Below are 22007 nucleotides of genomic sequence, written 5' to 3'. Positions count from 1 at the left end.
CATGGAGTTTTGACTTCTGAGAAAGATATGGGAGCTATAAAAGAAGGCAACTGTGGTATTAGCCAGCTGAGACAACTTAAACGTTTAAGAGGAAGCGTCAGAGTTCCTGTACCCCATATTGACCTGGTAATGGATGAGTGCTTTAGTGCTTTAGTCTTTCTGAGCTTGTTGGTTTCTTCTGTGTGAAGTGAATGCAGCATACTTCCTGTAATATAACTGAGCATAAGCCCGGTTTGTCTAACACTCAACAAATTTACAAGCAGTGCCAACGACTGTTACTGTTTTCTTGAGAAATCTAATAACCAAAGCTGAAATAGATGTAAAACAAAGCCTGTTGCTAAAAAATGAGTTTTAGTTTTAAAATCATCAAAAAGGGGCTTGCAAGACGGTTCAGCGGTCAAAATGTTGGGTGTGCAAACATCAGGACCTCAGTGTAGACCTCCCACATCCATGTAAGATCTGGGCATGCAGACACACCGCCTGTAACCCCAGCACACCCCAGTTTCAGAACAGATTCCCAAGGGCTCATGGAACAGCCAGTCTAACTGAAACAGTGAGCTCTAGGTTTAGAGAAAACATGATCCAAAAGTACAGTAATAAATGATACATGAAGGAATCCAAAGCCAACCTTTAGCCTCCAAATGCACACACATGGACCAAAAATAAAAAAAGAGAAAAAAAAGAGCTGGAGAGTTGGGTCAGTGGATAAGAGCACTGGTTGCAGGGGTTGGGGATTTAGCTCAGTGGTAGAGCGCTTGCCTAGGAAGTGCAAGGCCCTGGGTTCAGTCCCCAGCTCCAAAAACAAGAACCAAAAAAAAAATAAATAAATAAAAAATAGCACTGGTTGCTCTTAAAAAAGACAAGGGTTCAATTTACAACACCTGCATGGTAGTTCACAAACTCCATGTTCTGTAACTCCAGTTCTGGTGGTTCCTATGTCTTCTGGCCTCCATGGGTATCAGTCAGTCAGTCAGTCAAGTCAGTCAGTCAGACAGACAGATAAATATCCATACAGATAAAACTTAAAAATAAATAAGTAAATAAAAAAGTTAAAGAAAAACCCCTGTTTCTTGTACAACCCTGCAATATAAACCAAATAGAAAAATTGCTGTGTTCATAAGGCTTATATTACATTTCTGTGAATTTGAAAATTTGATAAAATTTGAAGAAATGTTTGTTCCTGTGTCTGTCTGGAATACTTGGAGTGGGAGAACCAAGCCCTAGACATATTAGTTACTTATCTTACTGCCCTGATAAAATGCCTGGAAGAAGAAGTGTAAGGAAGGAAGGCTTTATTTTTGCTCACAGTTGTGTAGCTCAGGAAGCAGAGATGGCCATGTGACAAGCTATAGCCTAAGACTACTCCTATGGCCGACATTGTCAGCTAGGCCACATCTCCAAAAGGTTTCACAACCTCCCAAGACAGTGCCATGAGCGAGTGCCCAAGTGTTGAAACACTAGCCAGTGGGGGACATTTTACATCCAAACCATAACATTCTACCATAGGCTCATGGTCATCGCTTAATGCAAAATGTACTCCACCCAACTTTAAATGTCCCCATAGTTTTAATGTTCAAAACACTGTTCTAAAGTCAAAGTCTTTAAGACTCAAGGTGAGTCCCTGTGAAATGAAAAAAAAATACGTTCAGTGCTTCCAACCTATACTGGTCAGGGTAAACATGTCCTTTCAAAAGGAGAAACATGAAGCTACATATGGAGGAAATGGGGTCCAGAGTGAGGCTGGCACTGTCAGGACACATGTCAGACCCTTCACTTCCGTCTCTTCATCTAGGGTTCATGGTGGTATCATCTGGGCTTCATCTCAAATGTCATCATTAGAACTTCACCTCAAAGGCTTCAAATGAAAGGCACAAGCCTCCATGTAGGGAACCTGACCTTCTATTCCTGGTCCTCAGCAGCTTCCTTAACCTTTCCATACACCTCCTCCCCTATTCACTCTTCATGGCCGTGCCTGAAAAACCAGTGCCGGCTGGGTAATGCCAACTCCAGTGTAGCTTGTCCCCTTAGACCTGAGCTGGAGTGACCTCTGAGTGTCTGACTAGCTGACCTGGGAAAATAGTTTTCTAGAAGGCCCTACTGGAATGGGACATCTAAGAGACTCTTATTATTCAGTTGCCCCTTTAATGGAGCTTTTCAAAACAGTTTTGTGTTGTTGAACCATGTAACTTTTCACAGATGTGATCTTGCCCTCCTGTTGCTTTTCTTACCTTCTACCTTCAGAATGTATGAGGTAAAGAATTTGAGTAACTGAAGATTAATGATTTCAGGAGACATCATTAGAAGTGAGGAGGGCTGCCTGCAGCCTAATATAGAGCACTTGGCTTGGCTTGTGTGCATGAGGTCCTCAGTTCTCTCCCTACCCCTGAAATCCACAAAATTAAAAATGAAGAGGTGGTTAAAAAATAAAAAAACAAACAAATAACCCAAAAAGTTGGGCATAGTAGCATACCACTTTAGTCACATAACTTGGGAGAAGAGGCAGACCAATCTCTGTGAGTTCAAGGTCAGCCTGGTCTACATAGTTGAGTTCCAGGACAGACAGAGCTACACAGTGAGACCTGTCTAGAGAAAAAAATAAAAAAAGGAGAGATAATAACCAGAGATTTGAGATAGGAAAAACAAAAAAAGAAAGAAAGAAACACGTTTATGTAAAAGTCAGAATATAGGGGCTGGGGATTTAGCTCAGTGGTAGAGCGCTTACCTAGGAAGCGCAAGGCCCTGGGTTCAGTCCCCAGCTCCGAAAAAAAGAACCAAAAAAAAAAAAAAAGTCAGAATATAAAGAGAGAATAAAGTGTCAGGACCTGATCTGTGTCATGAGGATCTAGGAAATGGAATACAGAACAGCTTTGGATGCAAGAGAAGCATCACTTTGAACAAGACAAGGAAGGCAAGGTGGATGCAAAGGCTTTTGAACAGTAGGGGAAGAAATTGGAATTCTAAGTCACTGGCAGGAAATGACAGAGCAAGGCTCTTGGGTCACATCTCAGCTTCATTAATGTCTAATTGTGTAATATTGGGAAAACCACCTAACACTCTGAGCTTTTATTTTTTAGTTTATCTAGTTGTGAAATGGAATTCAGAATCCAGCTAGAATCAGAGCTGAGCAGAATAGTTAATGCTTGTAATGTCAGTCCTCATTTTCTCTTCGCTTTACTACCTTCAGAGTGTTCAAAAGGGCGGCAAGGAAATTTTTCATTATGTATGAGACACACAGAAGGACATGGGATTGTTTGCCACAGGTTCCAGCAAGAGATCTTGTTTCAGAAAACCAAGGTGAGGGAGCAGAGATGGGTCAGAGTGAAGAGCACTTGCTGTCTTTCCAGAGGATTTGAGTCAGATCGCCAACACCCATGCTGGGTACCACTACCTGTAACTCACTCCAGAAGATGTTACACCCGCTGCTGGACTCTGCAGGGATCCACGTGCACACAGTGTACACACATTAGCACACATACACATAAATCCAAATACATTTTTAAAGAGGAAGGTCAGGGCCAGTGGTACATGCCTTTCTTTTTCTTTTTCTTTTTCTTTTTTTTTTTTTTTCCGGAGCTGGAGACCGAACCCAGGACCTCGCGCTTGCTAGGCAAGCGCTCTGCTGCTGAGCTAAATCCCCAACCCTGGTACATGCGTTTCATTTCATTACTTGAGAGGGAGAGATTGAGGGAGAGGTTGAGGGAGAGGTTGAGGGAGAGGGAGAGGGAGAGGGAGAGGGAGAGGCAGAGAGACAGAGGCAGAGGCATCTCAGTAAGTTTGACACTAGCCTTGTCTACATAGTTATAGGACAGCAGATGAATGGCTCTTGGTGAAAAACATCGGAGATTGACCTTTGATCTCTTGATACACATGCACTGCACACACCTTCACACATGCTCAAATGTGCACACACACACACACACATAAACATACACATAGAAACAAATGTGGTAAAGTGTTTCTGAGACTTATTTCATTTTAAATGACATTTAAAGACTCAGGAGAAATGAATTGGGGGTTTAAGGTCTGGATTTAAAGACCTTGATGTAGGACTTTTTTGTTTTTTCCTTTTCTGAAATACCAGTATTAAATAGACTTGTGGAGACTCGATACAACTTATACATGTGACTGATTTAGAACCACATATAAGGCATTTCAGTAGAGTTATCGCCAGAGTCTTTGAGCGGGCAGATGCCAAAAGATACATAGCGGTTTATGCCTAAGTTGTTGTTTAAATGTAATTGTATACTTCTCTTCCTTTCTTATCATATCTCACACAAACCACATCTTCCTTTAAATAACAAAAACAAAAGGAACACATCCATACTTGTAAGGTTGTTTAAATCTTTCTGCGAGCATAAACTTGTAGTCTAACAGACATTATCCATATTGATATGTCTGTCCTTGTACATAACATTGTTTTTGCTTTTCTGAGTGCAATGTTTTCTTCAGTATGTCTAGAACTTTTAATGCACAGTTTGGGGTTAAAGTCACTAGACATTATATATTTAGTCATTAAGTAAATAGTTACTTAGTGTTGCTTTGCAAGGCCATGAGCTGGGACTGGGGAGGTTGCAATGATAAAACACTTCTCCAAAGTTTCAGGTGAGGTAGATATGTACATGTGATAAATGCTACATTTTTAAGAATCATTCTGTAAATCTTCCTGCAAACATTTTAAACTGCTTTTCTAAAAAGAAAGATCTTCAGAAAAGTGTGTGTGTGTGTGTGTGTGTGTGTGTGTGTGTGTGTGTAAAACCTTAGATGGACATTTATTCCCACTTTTATAAAAGAAATATTCTTTAGACTATTCTGACTTGCACTTGATTATTAGGACAGTTTTAATTTTATGTTGTTAATTTTAGTCCCTTCCAGATATGCAGCATATTCAGGAAGAAAACTTATCCTCCCCACCATTGGGTCCTCCCAACTATCTACAGGTGTCCAAAGATTCTGCCAGTAATAGTAGCAAGAACTCTTCTTGTGACACGGATGACTTTGTTTTGGTTCCACACAACATCTCGTCAGACCACTCATGTGAGAATCTTTTCTACTTGTACACATTATAATTTTTAATTTACAAAATTTAAACCTCAATGTTACAACTTGTTGTGTAGGGCACCTTTACAAATGAGCATTTATTTAGTTTTGAATTCTCAGAATTTTATACCTACTTTTCTAAAATATGTCTAGTGATTTTCTATAGCATAGTATTTTTGAATTCTGAAGGTAATGAAAATGTTTAAAGAAATAATCTCACATTATGCTCACATCTAAATAGAAAGAAACAGAAACCAGCAGGATGAGCAGGTGTCTGTAAAGAGATGATGCGATTAGAGGAGTCTAAGAGTCAGAGGAGACTTCTTGTTTTGTTTTGTTTTGTTTTGTTTTGTTTTGTTTTGTTTTGTTTTTTTGTCTGAGAGGATTCTTTCCTTCTCCCCATTCGGACATCAGACTTGCACTTTCCCTGTGTCAGCCCCTTGAGTCCTGGGATTACTGTGGGTATGTACCACCATACTAAATTTTAGATCTGTAGGGAGTAAGTTTGGAAGGGAATCCAGGTTAAGTAAACTTGGCCAGTGCTATGTAGAATGGTGCAGAGTACCAGAAAACCCAGAGACAAGAGAAGTTAGGCAGAACCGTGTGCAGGGGAAACAAGCTTGCTGTGGTTGGGAAGGGAGTAGGCTCAGGGGAGCTAGAGCTTTGGTCCTGCTTATGTGTAGGACAGGTTGGCTTCAGGGCTACTCAGTTGTCCGTCACCCACTTAGTTTACTAGGTGCAGCTCCCAGGCACAGGCTTGGGTTTGCATTTGCCAGGTCATAGGTCCCAGCCTGAACAACTGAAAGGAAAAGGAAAACAGAGCACAACAAGTGTCTGTGCACTTTAGAATCAGTGCTGTAAAAACTAGGGAGTTACCTTTAACTGTCACCCTGAGGTACATGGTTTTATCTCATTACTAGAAGTGTCTTCGGGTTCCTATTCCTGCACAAACATCATGACCAAGAAGCAAGTTGGGGAGAAAAGGGTTTATTCAGCTTACACTTCCACATGCTGTTCATCACCAAAGGAAGTCAGGACTGGATCTCAAGCAGGGCAGGAAGCAGGAGCTGATGCAGAGGCCATGGAGGGATGTTTCGTACTGGCTTGCTCTCCCTGACTTGCTCAGCTTGCTTTCTTATTAGAACCCAAGACTGCCAGCCCAGGGATGGCATCACCCACAAGGGGCTGGATCCTCCCCACTTGATCACTAATTGAGAAAATACTTTACAGCTGGAGCTCATGGAGGCATTTTCTTATCTGAGGTTCCTTTCTCTGTGATAATTCCAGCTTGAGTCAAGTTGACACAGAAAACCAGCCAGTACAAGAAATAATAAAACTTTTAAAGTTATGAAATATTTCAAACAAAATATTACAGCAGAAACTCAAATCATCCCCATGGCATGTATGTGTCAGTATTCTCCTGTATTTATTTTAAACTACTTTTCCTACTAGATAGGAAAATACAAGTACATATAAAGTCTCTTGTCTCTTTTTAATATTTTTGGATCTGTATTTTTCCTGTAATTATTTTGATCCCTCGGTCTGTACCTGGATTCATAGAAAACATGGTATTTTTGTCTTTTCTCTGTTGATGTAAATGGTATAGAGTGTTTATTTCGATAGCTTTTCCTATTTTTGTTGTGGGCCTGGATGAATGTCTAATCATAGACTAGTTCTTCTTCTTTGGTTTTGTTTTGTTTTATTGTTTGGTGTTTCAAGACGGGGTTTCTCTATGTATCCCTGGCTGTCCATGAACTCACTCTGTAGACCAGGCTGGCCTCCAACTCACAGAGGTCCACTGCCTCTGTCTGGCTTCCTTGTCCTGGGATTAAAGGCACATGTATGACTAGTTGATTTTAATGTTCAGTTTAACAGTATAACTAAAGCCCAGTTTGCCTATTTCCCTACTGATCTACATTAGGTTATTCCACCATTTTCAGAATTTCTTTAAACCAGGTGTCTTATAAAATGTTAAGTGCAGAGTTTTTCTGAACTATCAGTATCAAGGAGCTGTGCCTGTGACCTCTGTTGTGCTGCCAATGGTGGATTTTTATTTTCTTTTCACATTTTACTTTTTTTTATATGTAACTCTACCTGCAATTATCTTGTAGATCAAATAAAGATGGAAGGATCTGGTGATTATTATTTATTTAGTCTGCGTGCCTAATTCCTAGAGATCAAAATAATAATAGTTTTCATGTTCACTTGTCTATCTTATGGTACTCAGCATCGGACTTGGGTCGTCAGTGTTAGTAGCATACCCAGTTTCAGAATCTTAATTGGCATAAGCCAACATGATGATACAGCCTTCAATCCCTTTCAAACCCTTTACTTTCTTTATTATTTTTTAAGTGATTCTTATTTCATGTGTGTGAGCATTCTCTCTTCATGTATGAGTATGTACCACGTGTATGCCTGGCGCCCACAGAAGCAAGAAAAGGGCACTAGATTCCCTGGAACTGGAGAAAAGAGTAGTCGTGAGCTATATGGATGCTAGGAACATAATCAGGGCCTCTGCAGTAGTAACCATGCTCTTAACTGCCCCACAAATCCTCTTCTTAACCATGATTATACAACAAAATAGGATTGCACCAGGATATAAGAACTTGTACAGTTCAAACTCTGACAAATAAATAAACCCAGCAGAAAAATGCTAAATATTATAGAAGATCTTGACAGGAATCTGTTGTCTAGGACTCAGTGAACAATCAGCGAAGTCATTCCTGCTGAAGTTTGACAGCATCAGTCTGAATCTGATCTTTCACAAAGTCAGAAGTATTCTAAGTACAGAAAGAGAACAGCCAAAATTCTCAAGGAATCCAGTTTCAATTGGTGTCATAACTAAGGTCTTTTTACCTTAATCTTTCTACAGAAGGAATTCTAGGAAGTAACCAGTGCTAAGGGATTATTTACCACTTTCTGTGCTCTGCCACCCCATCCAGACTCTACAAGGGCCGTGGCTTTCAGACAGCCATGTAGCTCCTTCAGCCCTTTGTAACTGTAACCAACCTTACCGGGGAACATTGACTAGGCTTTATAGAGCAAAGCATTGGCTAATTCTACAGTAGAAATAAAGTCAATTAAGAGTTTATTTTGTTTTATTCTTAGAGACAGGGTCGCTTTGTATCTTGAAACTTGGATTTATAGACATGGCTGGCCTCACCTCAGAGCTCTGCCTGCCTTTGTCTCCCAAGTGCTGGGATTGTGTGCCACCATGAGCAGTTTGAAAGCTGTCTTTTAGCCAGGCGTACTGTGAGGCACACCTTGAATCCCAGTGCTTTGGAGGCAGAGGCCGGTCATCTGACTCTCCAGTAAAAGTAGGGGCTTATGGAGGACAGGTGATTAGTGGAGTTTTGACTGATGTCTGACTCACAGTAGGTCCAGTAGATCCCTGAACACATCCTGTGGTCATTTCCCCAGTTCCAGAATGTATAGTTGGGATAGTTATACTTAGAAATTGGCTGAATTCTGACATTGGTTGCCTGATCTGTGGAGTGAGGGCTGTTATGGTTGGAAAGACTAAATAGGAGCCTTTAGAGCTGCCTTTGCCAAAGAAGATAGTGAATCAAAAACAGTATTGTATTCCTGGAGGAATCGCAGAAATCACTGCCACTATCAAGGACTTGAAAGATGCAGGGGCAGTGGTTCCCACCACATCTCCCTTTAACTCTATCTGGCCAGGGTAGAAGACCGATGGATCATGGAGAATGACCATTGACTGTTGAAAACTAAGTCAGGTAGTAACCCCGTTTGCAGCTGCTGTACCAGATGTAGCTTCATTACTCGAGCAAATTAACACATCTGGTACCTGGTATGCAGTTATTGATCTAGCAAATTCCTTCTTCTCAGTACCTGTCTGTAAGGACCACCAGAAGCAATTTGCTTTCAGTTGGCAAGGCCAGCAGTATACCTTTATAGTTTTGCCTCAAGGATATATTAACTCTCCTGCCCTGTGTCATAGTTAGAAGGGCACTTGATCATTTGTCTCTTCCACAAAATATCACACTGGTGCACTATATTGATGACATAATGCTGATTGGACCAAGTGAGCAGGAAGTAGCAACCACTTTGGACTCATTGGTAACACATATGCGTATCAGAGGATGGGAAATAAGTCCACCATTCCTCGAGGTGACCAACCAGCAACCTGGTGGCAGGTTGACTACATTGGACCACTTCATCCGTGGAAAGGACAACATTTTGTTCTTGCTGGAGTAGATACCTGTTCTGGTTATGGATTTGCCTTTCCAGGAAGTAATGCCTCTGCCAAAACCCCCATTCATGGACTTACAGAATGCCTTATCCATCATCATGGTATTTCACACAGTATTGCTTCAGATCAAGGAACTCATTTCACAGCCAGAGAAGTGCTGAAAGAACCTGGCTCGAGTCTCAGGATGGTGCGCTCCAGGAAACACCGATCCCGGACGAGCCCCCAAATGAAAGATCCTGAAGAGAGACCCTTTAATTTCTAAAGTCGCGGGAAATCGCGGACCTCAGACACAGAGAGACCATTTTGGATGTAATAAGCAAAGGCGAGGTTTATTATGGAGATCTATTACGGGGATCTCCGGGTTGACACATATCCTGCGCAGGAGACAGAGGTGTCGACCCCGAAGCTCAAAAGTCAGGGGTTTATATAGGGAAGGCTAGGGGGTTTGGCGCGGTTACACAATTGGCTAATTTCTGGCGCGGCTATAAGTGATTGGCTCATTTAAACATGGCAGTGAGATTACAGCACAGCAGGAGAGTACGTATTGACTGGAGCGTACAGGATTTTAGAAGCTAGGGGCGTATCAGGGTTTGAAGGACATCTGGTTAAGGTGTAACTCTGAGTAAGCTGGGGGAGGTGCCCTTCTGCCAGATGGTTTGAGTCAGTCCTGATAACTCGGGCTGGTTCCTGCATACCTTTTTTTTTTGTTTGTTTTTGTTTTCTTTTTTTTTTTTTTTTTTCAGAGCTGAGGACCGAACCCAGGGCCTTGTGCTTACTAGGCAAGATCTACCACTGAGCTAAATCCCCAACCCCATTCCTTTTCTTTATCTTTATGGTCTGTTAGTCCTAGCGGCAGGGCGGGGCTGCCTGGACTTGCTTTTCACAGTGTTTAGCCCTGAGTCTGTGAATTTTGAAACTTACTCTTTTAACTTCATATTTTTAAACCTTAAATCTGTATAATTTTCCTTTCAGTGCTACAGTGGGCCTGTGATCATGGAAGCCACTGGTCTTCCCATGTTCCCCATCATCCTGAAGCAGCTGGTCTGGTAGAAAGATGGAATGACCTTTTGAAGACGCAGTTACAGTGCCAATTAGGTGGCAGCAGCATGGAGGGCTTGGGCAAAGTTCTTCAGAAGGCAGTATATGCTTTGCGTCAGTGTCCGATATATAGTACAGTTTCTCCCATAGCCAGAATCCATGGGTGCAGGAATCAACTCACTATGGCTCCTAGTGACCCTCTAGAAAAATTTTTGCTTCCTGTCCCCACAACTAGGTTCTGCTGGCCTAGAAGTTTTGGTTCCAGATAGGGGAGTGCTCCTACCAGGAGCCACAACAAGCATTCCATTGAACTGTAAGCTCAGACTTCCCCCTGGTCATTTTTGGCTTCTAATGCCCTGAAACCAACAGGCTAAGAAAGAACTAGCAGTGTTAGGAGGAGTGATAGATCCAGATTACCATGGGGAAATTGGATTGCCTCTCCACAATGGAGGTAAGAAAGATTATGTCTGGAGTGTAGGAGATCCCTTAGGGCGTCTCTTAGTACTACCGTGTCCTGTGATTAAAGTCAATGGGAAACTACAATAGCTTAATCCAAGCAGGATGACTAAGGACACAACACAGACCCATCAGGAATGAAGGTATGGGTCACTCCTCCAGGAAAAGAGCTAAGACCTGCTGAGGTGCTTGCAAAGGGTGGAGGAAATACAGAATGTGTAGTAGAGGAAGGTAGTGATAAATACCAGCTAAGGCACCAGTTGCAGAAACGAGGATTATAAAGTGATATGAATGCTTTTTCTGTTTTATTTTGTTAAGAACACATTTTTCTCCCAATTTCTTTAACATCAGTTGGTATTTAAGTATTGATACTAAAAGAATGTTCCCAAGGGACATTGCGCCATTGTAAATTTACAAATGCATTTGGGATTGTACGAGGAATAGTAGTTGCATCATGCTAGGCGGCGTATTCATGACCTTGTTATTGTCTCCTGTGGACATAACATATTCGTGTCAAGTTGACAAGGGGTGGATAGTAGTGTCTATTCCTGGTTGTCAGCTTGACCATATCTGGAATGAACTACAATCCAGAATTGGAAGGCACCTGTGATCCTGATCTTGAGGTTGGGAGATACAAGTTTCTGACCTGGATCTTGGTATAGAGATCTTGAGGGGGTTGGGGATTTAGCTCAGTGGTAGAGCGCAAGGCCCTGGGTTCGGTCCCCAGCTCCGAAAAAAAGAAAAAAAGGAAGAAAAAAGAAGAAAAAAAAAGATCTTGAGGCAAAGTAGCTTTGAGTCGCAGGAGCTGAAGGCAAGGAGATCTCTGAGTTCAAGGTCACCTGGGACAAAGCAAGTCCCAGACAGACCAGGCATGGTGGTACCCACCTTTAATCTGGAACACACCTTCTGCTGGAGATTTACATAAGAACCTTGGAGGAAGGAAGAGTCTCTCTTTTTTGCCTGCCTCCCTGCCTGCCTCATGGGACTGAGCCACCACTAGATCCTGGACTTCCATTCACAGCTGCTGCTGACCATTGTTAGGGAGTTGGGCTACAGACTGTAAGTCATCAACCAATTCTCTTACCACATAGAGACCACCCATAAGTTCTGTGACTCTAGAGAACCCTGACTAAGACAAGATCTTTTTTGGAGGTTTTTTTGTTTTGTTTTGTTTTTTGTTTTGTCTTTAGTGATATAAAGTCCTAAAGTCACTTGAGATAACTTTCCCAATTGGATTAAGTTAAGTTACCAAGTTGATAAGTAGCTAAGTTATTTCCTTCATGTTACTTTGGGTTTCTGGAGATTATTTCTTATTTCTTTTAATTTAATTTAATTTTATAATTACATATAGTCAAAACTTAAAAAGGCAAAGTACTTTTTTTTTAGATTTTATTTTTAGTTATTTGTATGTGTAGGTGGGAGAAGGCTGTGTACATGCATGTAGTGCCTGAGGAGGCCTGGCTAGAGATAGGATCCCCAGAGCTGGGGTTACAGGCTTGTATGCCGCCTGGTGTGGGTGTGGACCAAGCCTGTGCTCTGGGAGCAGTGGATGCTCGTGCTCTCCGAGCACCGAGTCTGCTTAGCCTTGAGTGTACATTCTCGCCTCTTCTTCCAATTCGTTTTTCCACCCTGTTAATTGTGTCTTTAAAGCAGACTCCTGTCCTGCTCCACCGTGCTTTGACCATCGCTTTTATTTAGTCTCCTTTGTCACACTATCTGACACTAGCATATCAGGTACCCTGACTTTTGGGTGTGTGTTTGTGAGAGCGGGACCTGAGGTGCCAAATCAATGCAGCGCGTAGTTCAGGGTCCTTCACAGGAGTTTTTGTAACTCTCTTTTTTGTTCTGAACATAGGTTGTCAGAGTGGTTTATTTTAAAAATATATTATTTGATATATTATTATTAAAAATAAAAATATATTACTTGATATCTGAAGTGAGTGTAGCTGCTGTATACAGAGATGGATGAGAAGATCAGGAATGCCTGTGGTATCTACTACTGTATTCAGAAGAGCAATATCTCAGTCAACAAGCTGTTAAATCTGACAGAGGTTTAATACAAGAGGATGGGACGCCAACATTCTGTTGAGCTATACACTGCTTTATAACCAATTTATATATATTGTGAAAATTGTGTGGTAAAAATCACTCAGCCATTGAGAGACTCTTTCTCAAAAAGCTGAAACTGTAAGGCCACGCTCAGCCTGGTGTGGTGGACCTGACGTCCCCAGCTCAGCTGAGCTGGAGGGAAGGCGGGGCAGATCGTGACTTGGGAAGGATCCTTGAATCTGTGACTTTTAAGTGCGGGCAATGTAGTGAGGCACATCTCAACAACAAACAAAAACCACACACACACACACACACACACACATGTGCATACACACACGTGCACACATACACGTGCACACATACAATTAATTATACAAAACTGAGAAAGAAAAGGAAATCATAGAACACATGGGCAAAATGATATTGGAAACAGTGCCAATACTTCTCAATGATCTATAGCAAGGAACCTGATAAAAGTATAATTCTATACATGGTAAATAAATAGTGAAGAAATATATAAACATAGGAACAATATGGAACTTTAACTCAAAAAAACGATCATGGGATGTGCTGAGCCGTGCCCAGCCACTGCCTACAAACAATCAGAAAAGAGGGTTTTTCCCAGGCCTGCAGTTAAGGTTCAGCCAAGAGAAATAAGTTCTCATGACTGAGTGGTAGATTTGTCTAAACTCATGAAGAAAGATGGAGCCAGGCAGCCAGCCGTGACAGTGCATGCCTTTAATCCCAACAGTTGGGAGGCAAAGACAGGTGGGTCTCTGTAAATTGAAGCCAACTTGGTCTACAAAGTGAGATCCTATTTACAAACAGACAAGGTGTAGGTTGGCTTGGAGGGAATGGGTGGGTCAAGTGTTGCAGCCTCTGTGTCTAGCTGGGTGCAGTTTCTGTGTTTCTTGTAGAAATTGAAGCATAAGAATTAGACAGACATGGTAGCCAACCCTAGCACTCACAAGGCAAAGGCCCACAGATATTGATGAGCTTGAGGCCGGCCTGACCTACATAGAGACTTCCAGGATAGTCAGATGTAGAAAGACATTGTCTCAAGAAACTAAAACAGGGCTGGAGAGATGGGTCATTGATTAAGAGCACTGTCTGCTCTTCCAGAGGTCCTGAGTTCAATTCCCAGCAACCACATGGTGGCTCACAACCATCTGATGCCCTCTTCTGGTGTGTCTGAAGACAGCTACAATGAACTATTATATATAAAATCATCTTTTTTAAAAAAAAGAAACGAAAACAACTTTCCCTCTTGTGTATTCAGATTATTTCTAAACCATCATTTTGGAAGAGATTATTTCCCTTTGAAGCATGTGATTATAATGTGATTGGTTGTTCTTTCTCCTCAGATGATATGCCAATGGGGACTGCTGGCAGACGGGCTTCAAATGAGTTCTTTGTGTGTGGAGGGTATGTTTCCATATTTTACTACAAGAGTTTCATCTTGGGGCGGGATGTGTTCAGCTGGTAGTGTGCTTTGCTAGCGTGCACAGAGGTGTCGGTTCCACGGAGGACCACATAAGTGAGTTCTGGGGCACACCATTGTAATCGTAGCACCTAGAAGGTTGGAGGGAAGCAGTTTAATTTTAAAAAGATTTTTAGTAGTTTGTTACTTCGGTGACTTTATTAAATTTTTTATTTAATTTTTGCTTACAATTTGTTTCTTTAAAAAAAAATACCTTTTTGTGTTTCTGTATATAGTTGCAGTGCTAGAGAATAAATCTAGAGCCCTTCAATGATAAGCAAGTTCTGTACCACAGAACTATATTCCCAGGTCATCTTTTGGTTTTCATTTTAAAGACAGTTTGTAAGTTACCCAGGCTAACTTTGAACTCAGTCTGTAGCCAGGCAGACCTTAAACTGGAAACCTTGCCTCAGTTTCCTAAGTAGCTAGGATTTCAGGCCTGTATCACTAAACCCATTAAAACAACTTTTCCTTATAATAACAGATGCATAAAAATTGACCCTCTTAAGCACTTTGAAGCTTATAGTGAGAGGGTTAAATATAGTCTCGTTGCTTTGTAGCTTGGTTAACCCTGGCATTCACTGGAGTGACAGATGTTACAACCCAATTTCCCCCACTTCCTAGGAGTATATAGTTATTGATATATTGTGTGCCCCTCAACATTGGTTTTATAAATTGTGTGCTTTTGTCAACTAGATTCTGCACAACAATTAAAGCTGGATTTTTTTTTTTTTTTCGGAGCTGAGGACCAAACCCAGGGCCTTGCTCTTGCTAGGCAAGCGCTCTACCACTGAGCTAAATCCCTAACCCCTTAAAATTGGGTTTACAATTTTAGTATAGTAATGCAGAGCATGTGAATGTCCACATGCTTACCTACACCCTTATAGACTCCCCCTCTTTTTTTGAGGCAGGGTCTCTGTAGCTCTGGCTGCCCTGGAACTTGATTTGTACACCAGGCTGGCCTCAAGCTCACATAAATCCTTCTACCTCTGTCTGTCTCCTAGTGCTAGGGTTAAATGTGTGTGCCAACACACCAGGTCCACCTTTGTTTTTATGGCTTCTTATTACTGTCTGATGTCTTTTCAGTTTATAAGCCAGCCTTACTAACTGATCTTCAAAGGCTCTCCTGTCTTTCAATGACAACCTAAAAAAATAAAAAGTTGTCCTTTTAACATAGAAACGTTCTATAGGCAGTAAATCTTCTCTTTAAAAGGGGTCCGGGGGTGAGGGTGGGGATTTAGCTCAGTGGTAGAGGGCTTGCCTAGCAAGCGCAAGGCCCTGGGTTCAGTCCCCAGCTCTGAAAAAAAGAAAAAGAAAAAAAAAAGGGTTCGGGGAACTGGAGAGATGGCTCAGCGGTTAGGAGCACTGACTGCTCTTCCAGAGATCCTGAGTTCAATTCCCAGCAACCACATGGTGGTTCACAACCATCTGTAATGGGATCTGATGCCCTCTTCTGGTGTGTCTGAAGACAGCTACAGTGTACTTATATATAATAAATAAATATCTTTAAAAAAATAACATGAAGTCTTTCCTAAACATTTAAACCTTTTAAAAAAGTTATTTGTATATGCAAGCATTGTTCAGTAATGAAAAGTGTGTGAGTAAAATTTGAATATATTCAGAAAATATAAAATCTAATTAGCTCCTTCCTTTTTTTTATTTCTTTTTGTGGTTTTTCTAGACAGAGTTTCTCTATGTAGCCCTTGCTATCCTGGAACTCAATCTGTAGACCAGGGTGGCCTCAAATTCAGAGATCTGCCTACCTCCCTTTACCAAGTTCTGGGTTTAAAGCGGTACACGATCACCACCCAGCTATCAAAAGCTTCATTAATACAATAATCTTAGGTTATTAGAAGTATAGTAACAGTGGAGCAGTACATCAGAGGCACCTATCCCTGCCCCTAGATCATCCTCTGTGGTGTGACTAATGTCCTAAGTGAGCACCATCTCTGCCTGTGTTATGAGGGCGGGAGGTAAACAGCACTGAGATCTGTAGAGGCAGAAGACCTGCCTTCCTACTTCCCACACCTCCTCGCTGCTGACTGATCTGCGTCAGTTTGCAGACTGCAGCCGTGAACAGCAGTGAGCGAGATTGATTCACCTTACTCTTAAATGTGGGCCTCCTATTAACTGTGCTGGAGAGTTGCATGATTTAAATTCAAGCTGAAAGCTCCTTGCCAATGCTTGCTTCATTCTGTAAACTTTGTAAACATTCCAGTTATCCTTGCCTTTGTAAACATCCCAGTTATCCTTGCCTGTGGATGTCCTGTTTTTTACTTGGCATAAATTCTTTCTTGTATAGTAGTGAATAACAGGATGTGAATAGATGAAACCGTTTCACCAGATACTGAACTTTTCCTCTGGGTGTAGAGGAACTTTTTTTTTTTTTTAGATTATTGATGCATTTCTTCTTCCTTTTCCTCATTCTCTCATTCTCTTCCTCTTTTTCTGCGCTCTCTCTCTCTCTCTCTCTCTCTCTCTCTCTCTCTCTGTGTGTGTGTGTGTGTGTGTGTGTGTGTGTGTGTGTGTGTGTGTGTGTGTGTGATGTGCTTTTTCCAAGCAAGGCTTATTTTCTCTGTTCCTAGCCTGGGTCTTAGAGATCCGTCTGCTTCTGCCTCCTAGGTGCTGGGGGTCAAAGGTGTGTAGCACCTGGCCAGCTTTGACATAGTTTTTTTTTAGTACTCAACGTGTGTATGACTGCTAGGAGAGTTCTTGACAGATGTGAGTTTGGGTTACACTTTAAAAAAAAAAAAACAAAACAGGATTATTTCTTATTCACATTTTAAGTGATCACTTGCCTTTCTAGAACTTTCTCTAAATATCACTAGCAGATCAACTGAAAGAAAATTAGTCTGACTACTCTTCCTTTCTTAAATTATGGTGGCAGGCAGTGTCAACCTACTGTGTCACCTCACAGCGAAACAGCCCCAATTCCAGTTCCTACTCAAGTAAGGAATTATCAGCGCATAGAACAGAATCTTATATCCACTGCCAGCTCTGGTACAAATCCACATAGTTCTCCAAGGTAAGCCAGTGTCTTCCTTCTTGTTATTTGTCTGTTAGGTTCTGTTGTTGTTGTTGTTGTTGTTGTTGTTGTTGTTGTTGTTGTTGTTGTTGATCGAAAGATTGTGATTAATATCACACACATGTGTTTGTCTAAACATGGAATTCCTGAGGAAGAACTAGGGCTGGAGATGCAGCTTAGTTATTTACGCTGACCTTCCAGGCACAGTTGAGCCCTTCGCTCACTTGCAAACACTGTGTGCTCTGTGGTGTACTTGTATAGTCTTGAATGGCAGAATGCCATCAAATGGTGAACTTTTTCTGTTGTTGTAAAGGAACTTTTATTTTTAGATTAAAAAAATAACTAGGCAAGATGGCACATTCCTTTAAACCTAGCCCTTGAGAGGTAGAAGCTAGAGGATTAGAAATTCAAAGCTATTCCTAACTCCATAGAGAATTCAAGGCCATCCTAAACTACTGGAACTCTTGTCTCAAAACAACAAAACCAGCCAATCATGGTGGTGTGTACCTGTCATTCCTGAAAGAAAAAAGCAAACAGAACTCCTGAGTTCAAGGCCAACCTGTGTCTGCAGGCCAATCAGTGAGATAATTTGAAATAGAGAGATCCTATCTCAAAATATGAGAGGGGGGGTTGGGGATTTAGCTCAGTGGTAGAGCGCTTGCCTAGGAAGTGCAAGGCCCTGGGTTCGGTCCCCAGCTCCGAAAAAAAGAACCAAAAAAAAAAAAAAAAAAAAAAAAAGAAAGAAAATATGAGAGGGAGAAAAAGGAAGAAGAACTTGTTTGATAAATAGCATTTCTAGTGTGGCAGGTCATAACTATCACCCAAACACTTTAGAGACTAACACAGGAAGTTTGACAATGTAAGGCAATCTGGGCTACATATCAGAAAAAATAGGAAGGGAAGTCTTTCAGCTTCAGCAGATTTTTTTTTTCTTTTCTTTTTTTCGGAGCTGGGGACTGAACCCAGGGCCTTGCGCTTGCTAGGTAAGCGCTCTACCACTGAGCCAAATCCCCAACCCCTCAGCAGATTTTTATGTGTGCGTTCCATGAATAAAATAAAAAGATGTTCAGCGGTGACAGACTTCACTAAATTTCTGGAAAAGAAAGATGATGGAAGCCTACCTCCTCAGAGCAGAGCGAATGTATTCAGGATTCTGACAGAATGGGAATCACTGTATCCCATAGAGGCCTAAATCTCAGGGAACTCAGGTAGCACGGTGAAGGGAACTAGCCATTCAGTTCTGGCAAGTTGCTCTTACGCATCTACACACAATGAGGTAGACATTCTTCATGCACAGTTTCTGCATATGGCATGGCTTATTGTTGTACCAAAAGGTGACAAGCAAACCAAGTGTCTGCCAGCCTTTCCATATTTGATTGACTGTAGTCCCATCTACAACAGTAGAAAGCTATGGCGCAAGGTGGTGGTGCACACCTTTAATTTCAGGGACGCTGAGGCAGGCAGATCTCTGAGTTCAAGGCCCAACTGGTCTACAGAACAAGTTCCAGGACAGCCAAGGCTACATAGATAAAATATATCTGAAAAATTAAAAAACAAAAAAGAAAGTTATATGACTTCTATTCAAATGAGTAACAACAGAGCTAAGGCTGACACAGAGGGTATAGTAGAGAATGAAAAAAATTGTGAGTTTTGGGTCTGTTCATAGAGCCCGTGGGTCAAAACTTTGATAATAAGACTAGGGCATCGTTTGCTCTTCTCATTGTGTTAGTAAATGCATCGATGGTGAGGAAAGCAGAAATGAATAAAACTGCTTGTTTCCTAACAGAAATTGATAAATCGAGGTCGTAACCTGCATGTGCACTGTCTTTGTGATCTTTACCACCACATACAAAGGAGCAAAAGCTACTCTTTGAAAGTCACAACTCCTAGAAATATGCTACCCAGTATACTAATGAAGCATGTTTGTAATATAGTAAATAGTTGCCATAGGAAAAGCATTGCATGATTGGGTTGCCAGCTAAACTAGCCCCATTTTCACTGAGCATTCTTTATTTTAAAGAATGACAAGGGGTTGGGGATTTAGCTCAGTGGTAGAGCGCTTGCCTGGGAAGCGCAAGGCCCTGGGTTCGGTCCCCAGCTCCGAAAAAAGAACCAAAAAAAAAAAAAGAATGACAAACTATGGTATAGGAATAGAGCAGCCATTTTGTCAGAAATGGACTAAGTTTTTTACTTGGAAGGAAATAATGAGGATAAATACCAATAATGAGTTCAAATAAAACCAGAGCTCTGGAAAACACACTCTCCACTGTCATGCTGACAGGTATTGTTAGTTTTTCGTCCCATATTTCTGTTTGATTGACAGTGACTTCTTTTAGATTTGTTTTATTTCTTGTGTGTATGAATGTTTTGCTTGCATGTATGTTTGTGCACCACTTACAAGCCTAGATGTTGGAGGTCAGAAGAGTGCGAAGGCGTGGATTCCCTAGAACTGGAGTTAGAGATGGCTGTCAGCTGCCGTGTGGGTGCTTGGACTCAAACGCCTGTCCTCTGCAAGAACAGAACTGCTCTTTGTCTTAAATTCTGAGCCATCTCTCTAGCCACATAAAATGGCATTTTGTTATAAATGTGGCTTTTTGATATAGTATAATGTGTCAGTGTTTGGATTATCTGCATAATTCAGTGAATCAGTATTGTCCAAATTGTGTTAAAAATTCTGCACAAGGGGTTGGGGATTTAGCTCAACGGTAGAGCGCTTGCCTAGCGAGCGCAAGGCCCTGGGTTCGGTCCCCAGCTCCAAAAAAAAGAAAAAGAAAAAAAAAAGAAAAATTCTGCACAAATTAAAGGTTATCCAAAGTGCTGATACTTTTTAAGTACAATATTATTCATGGAGAGTTTCCGATTGTATCTAACTCTTTATAAACCACTACTTGATGGCATATAAAAAAAAGTTCCGCAGTTATCTGAAAAAGCTACCAAAATACTTTTGCTTTTCTATGACATATCTGTGTAAGTTTGGGTCTTCATACACTTCACCCAAAACAAAATATTATATAACAACTTGATTGCAGAAATAATAATAAAAATTCAAATGTCTTCTATTGAGCAGGTAATAGAGATTTTTCAGAAGGATAAAATACCATATTTCCCTTTTATTTACTTTCTTGGAGAGTATGTTTACCTTTTGTGATCTTAGGTTAAATTTAATGTGTTATTTTTTAACCTAAAAGCTTTGTTTACAAATAGCAAATAGCAGGAGATAAGTTGATTAAAACTATCTGGAGCTAAGTTGTTTTCCAGAATATAAAAGAAACTAGACCTGAGTCCAGGCTAACAGTGATTAGTGTGCCACATGTCACTTAGGAGTTAAAAGCTAATGGTGCTTGGTGTGCATTCAGGGCATGGGTGAGCTCTGAAAAGATCCCCAGTAATTAAGAATGGTGATAACCTTCATAATAAGATAGAGAAGCACAAAGGATTGGATAGAAGAAAAGGGGAAACTTTCTTCCTCCTCCTCCTTCTCCTCCCCCTCTTCTTCCTCTTCCTCCTCCTCTTTCTTCCTCTTCTCCCTTCCCCTCTCCCTCCTCTTCTTCTCCCTCCTCCTCCTTCTCTCCTCCCCCTCCTCTTCTTCCTCCCTTCTTCCTCCTTTTCCTCATCTCTTCTCTTCCTTCTCTTCCCCTCCTCTTCCTCCTTCCACTTCTTCCTCTTTCTCCTCCTCCTCACCTCCCCTTCCTCTTTCTCATCCTCTTCCCCTCCTCCTCAGCTGCCTCCTCCTCCTTTTTTTATAATTAATTTTTTTCTGTGACCAGATCTCATTGTGTAGTCCTGGAACTCATTCTGTCTTCCTCAACCTCCTAAGTTCTAGAATTAAAGGCATGTATCATCACAGCTGCATTTTTTATTTTTGCTCCTTGTAATCATTATGTGTCTTCCACGTGGAATGCTGTCAGGAGTTAGCAGGACAAAAATATCAGAAATAAAGTTCTGTCCCAGGTCCTAGCAGATAGGAAGTAATTCTTTTTCTTTTCAGATCTGCAGTGGTACGAAGGTCTAATACCAGCCCCATGGGCTTCCTCCGGGTTGGGTCCTGCTCCCCTGTACCAGCAGACACAGTGCAGACGGGAGGACGAAGACTCTCGACCGGCTCTTCCAGGCCTTACTCACCATCCCCTTTGGGTGAGGAGAATTGAATGCAGTCAGTTAAAACCTGTTTCTTCCCTGTAACAAATCTGATAAAGTACATTCTCAAGGTCACGATAACAGTGCCTTTAAGCAAATTATAGAACATACTCTATCTGTTGTGCTGTATCCTTCTCCCAAATTCACCTTAAAATTCTCTGTATTTGAACCTGGGGGTGGCTTAGCAGTAGCTTGTCAGGGAAGCATGAAGACGAGTTCAGATTCCTCAGGACCACAAAATGCTGGATGGGTTTGGCGACCTACATGTAACTCTAGCCTTAGAAGGCCTCCCCTGTCAGGCTGGTAAGTTCTGCATTTGATTGAGAGACTGCCTAAAAGAATATGGAGGAAGAATAATCAAGAGACACACACGAGAAAAAAAGGACAAAAAAATCTCCAATCTGTATGATTACTGTTGGAAATATAAGAACGTATCTTTTTTCTCAAAAATATCCTCATCCTAGGGGTTAGTTTAAGCCCTGGATTAAAATACACAAAATGTTTCCCCTACTTAAGTAAGACGAGTGAAGATTAATTAAAATACAACAGCTCTGGATCACATTCACAAGAAG

At 41.3% G+C, this 22007-nt stretch overlaps 1 protein-coding gene across 9 annotated transcripts in view; it reads left to right on the top strand.

The window, feature by feature from the left end:
• Positions 1-22007, top strand: part of Ulk2 (unc-51 like autophagy activating kinase 2) — a 78807-nt gene that overhangs the window by 29813 nt on the left and 26987 nt on the right. For 6 of the 9 annotated variants that reach the window (XR_005489813.2, XR_005489812.2, NM_001191645.2 and 3 more), the window contains 4 exons: positions 4863-5034; positions 14158-14218; positions 17161-17298; positions 21287-21432. Coding sequence is in view for 6 of the 9 variants with exons in the window: in NM_001191645.2 (NP_001178574.1) it covers positions 4863-5034; positions 14158-14218; positions 17161-17298; positions 21287-21432 (517 nt within the window). In the remaining 3 variants the exon portion in view is untranslated. The remainder of the gene's footprint in view (positions 1-4862; positions 5035-14157; positions 14219-17160; positions 17299-21286; positions 21433-22007) is intronic. The other 3 variants (XR_010055178.1, XM_063269011.1, XM_063269010.1) reach the window with 1 other exon arrangement.

The sequence above is a fragment of the Rattus norvegicus genome, chromosome 10 (assembly GCF_036323735.1).
Source record: "Rattus norvegicus strain BN/NHsdMcwi chromosome 10, GRCr8, whole genome shotgun sequence".
In the NCBI taxonomy this organism is placed as follows: Eukaryota; Metazoa; Chordata; class Mammalia; order Rodentia; family Muridae; genus Rattus; species Rattus norvegicus.
Note: the sequence above shows the minus strand (reverse complement) of the source record. Positions and strands in the feature narration are given on the sequence as shown.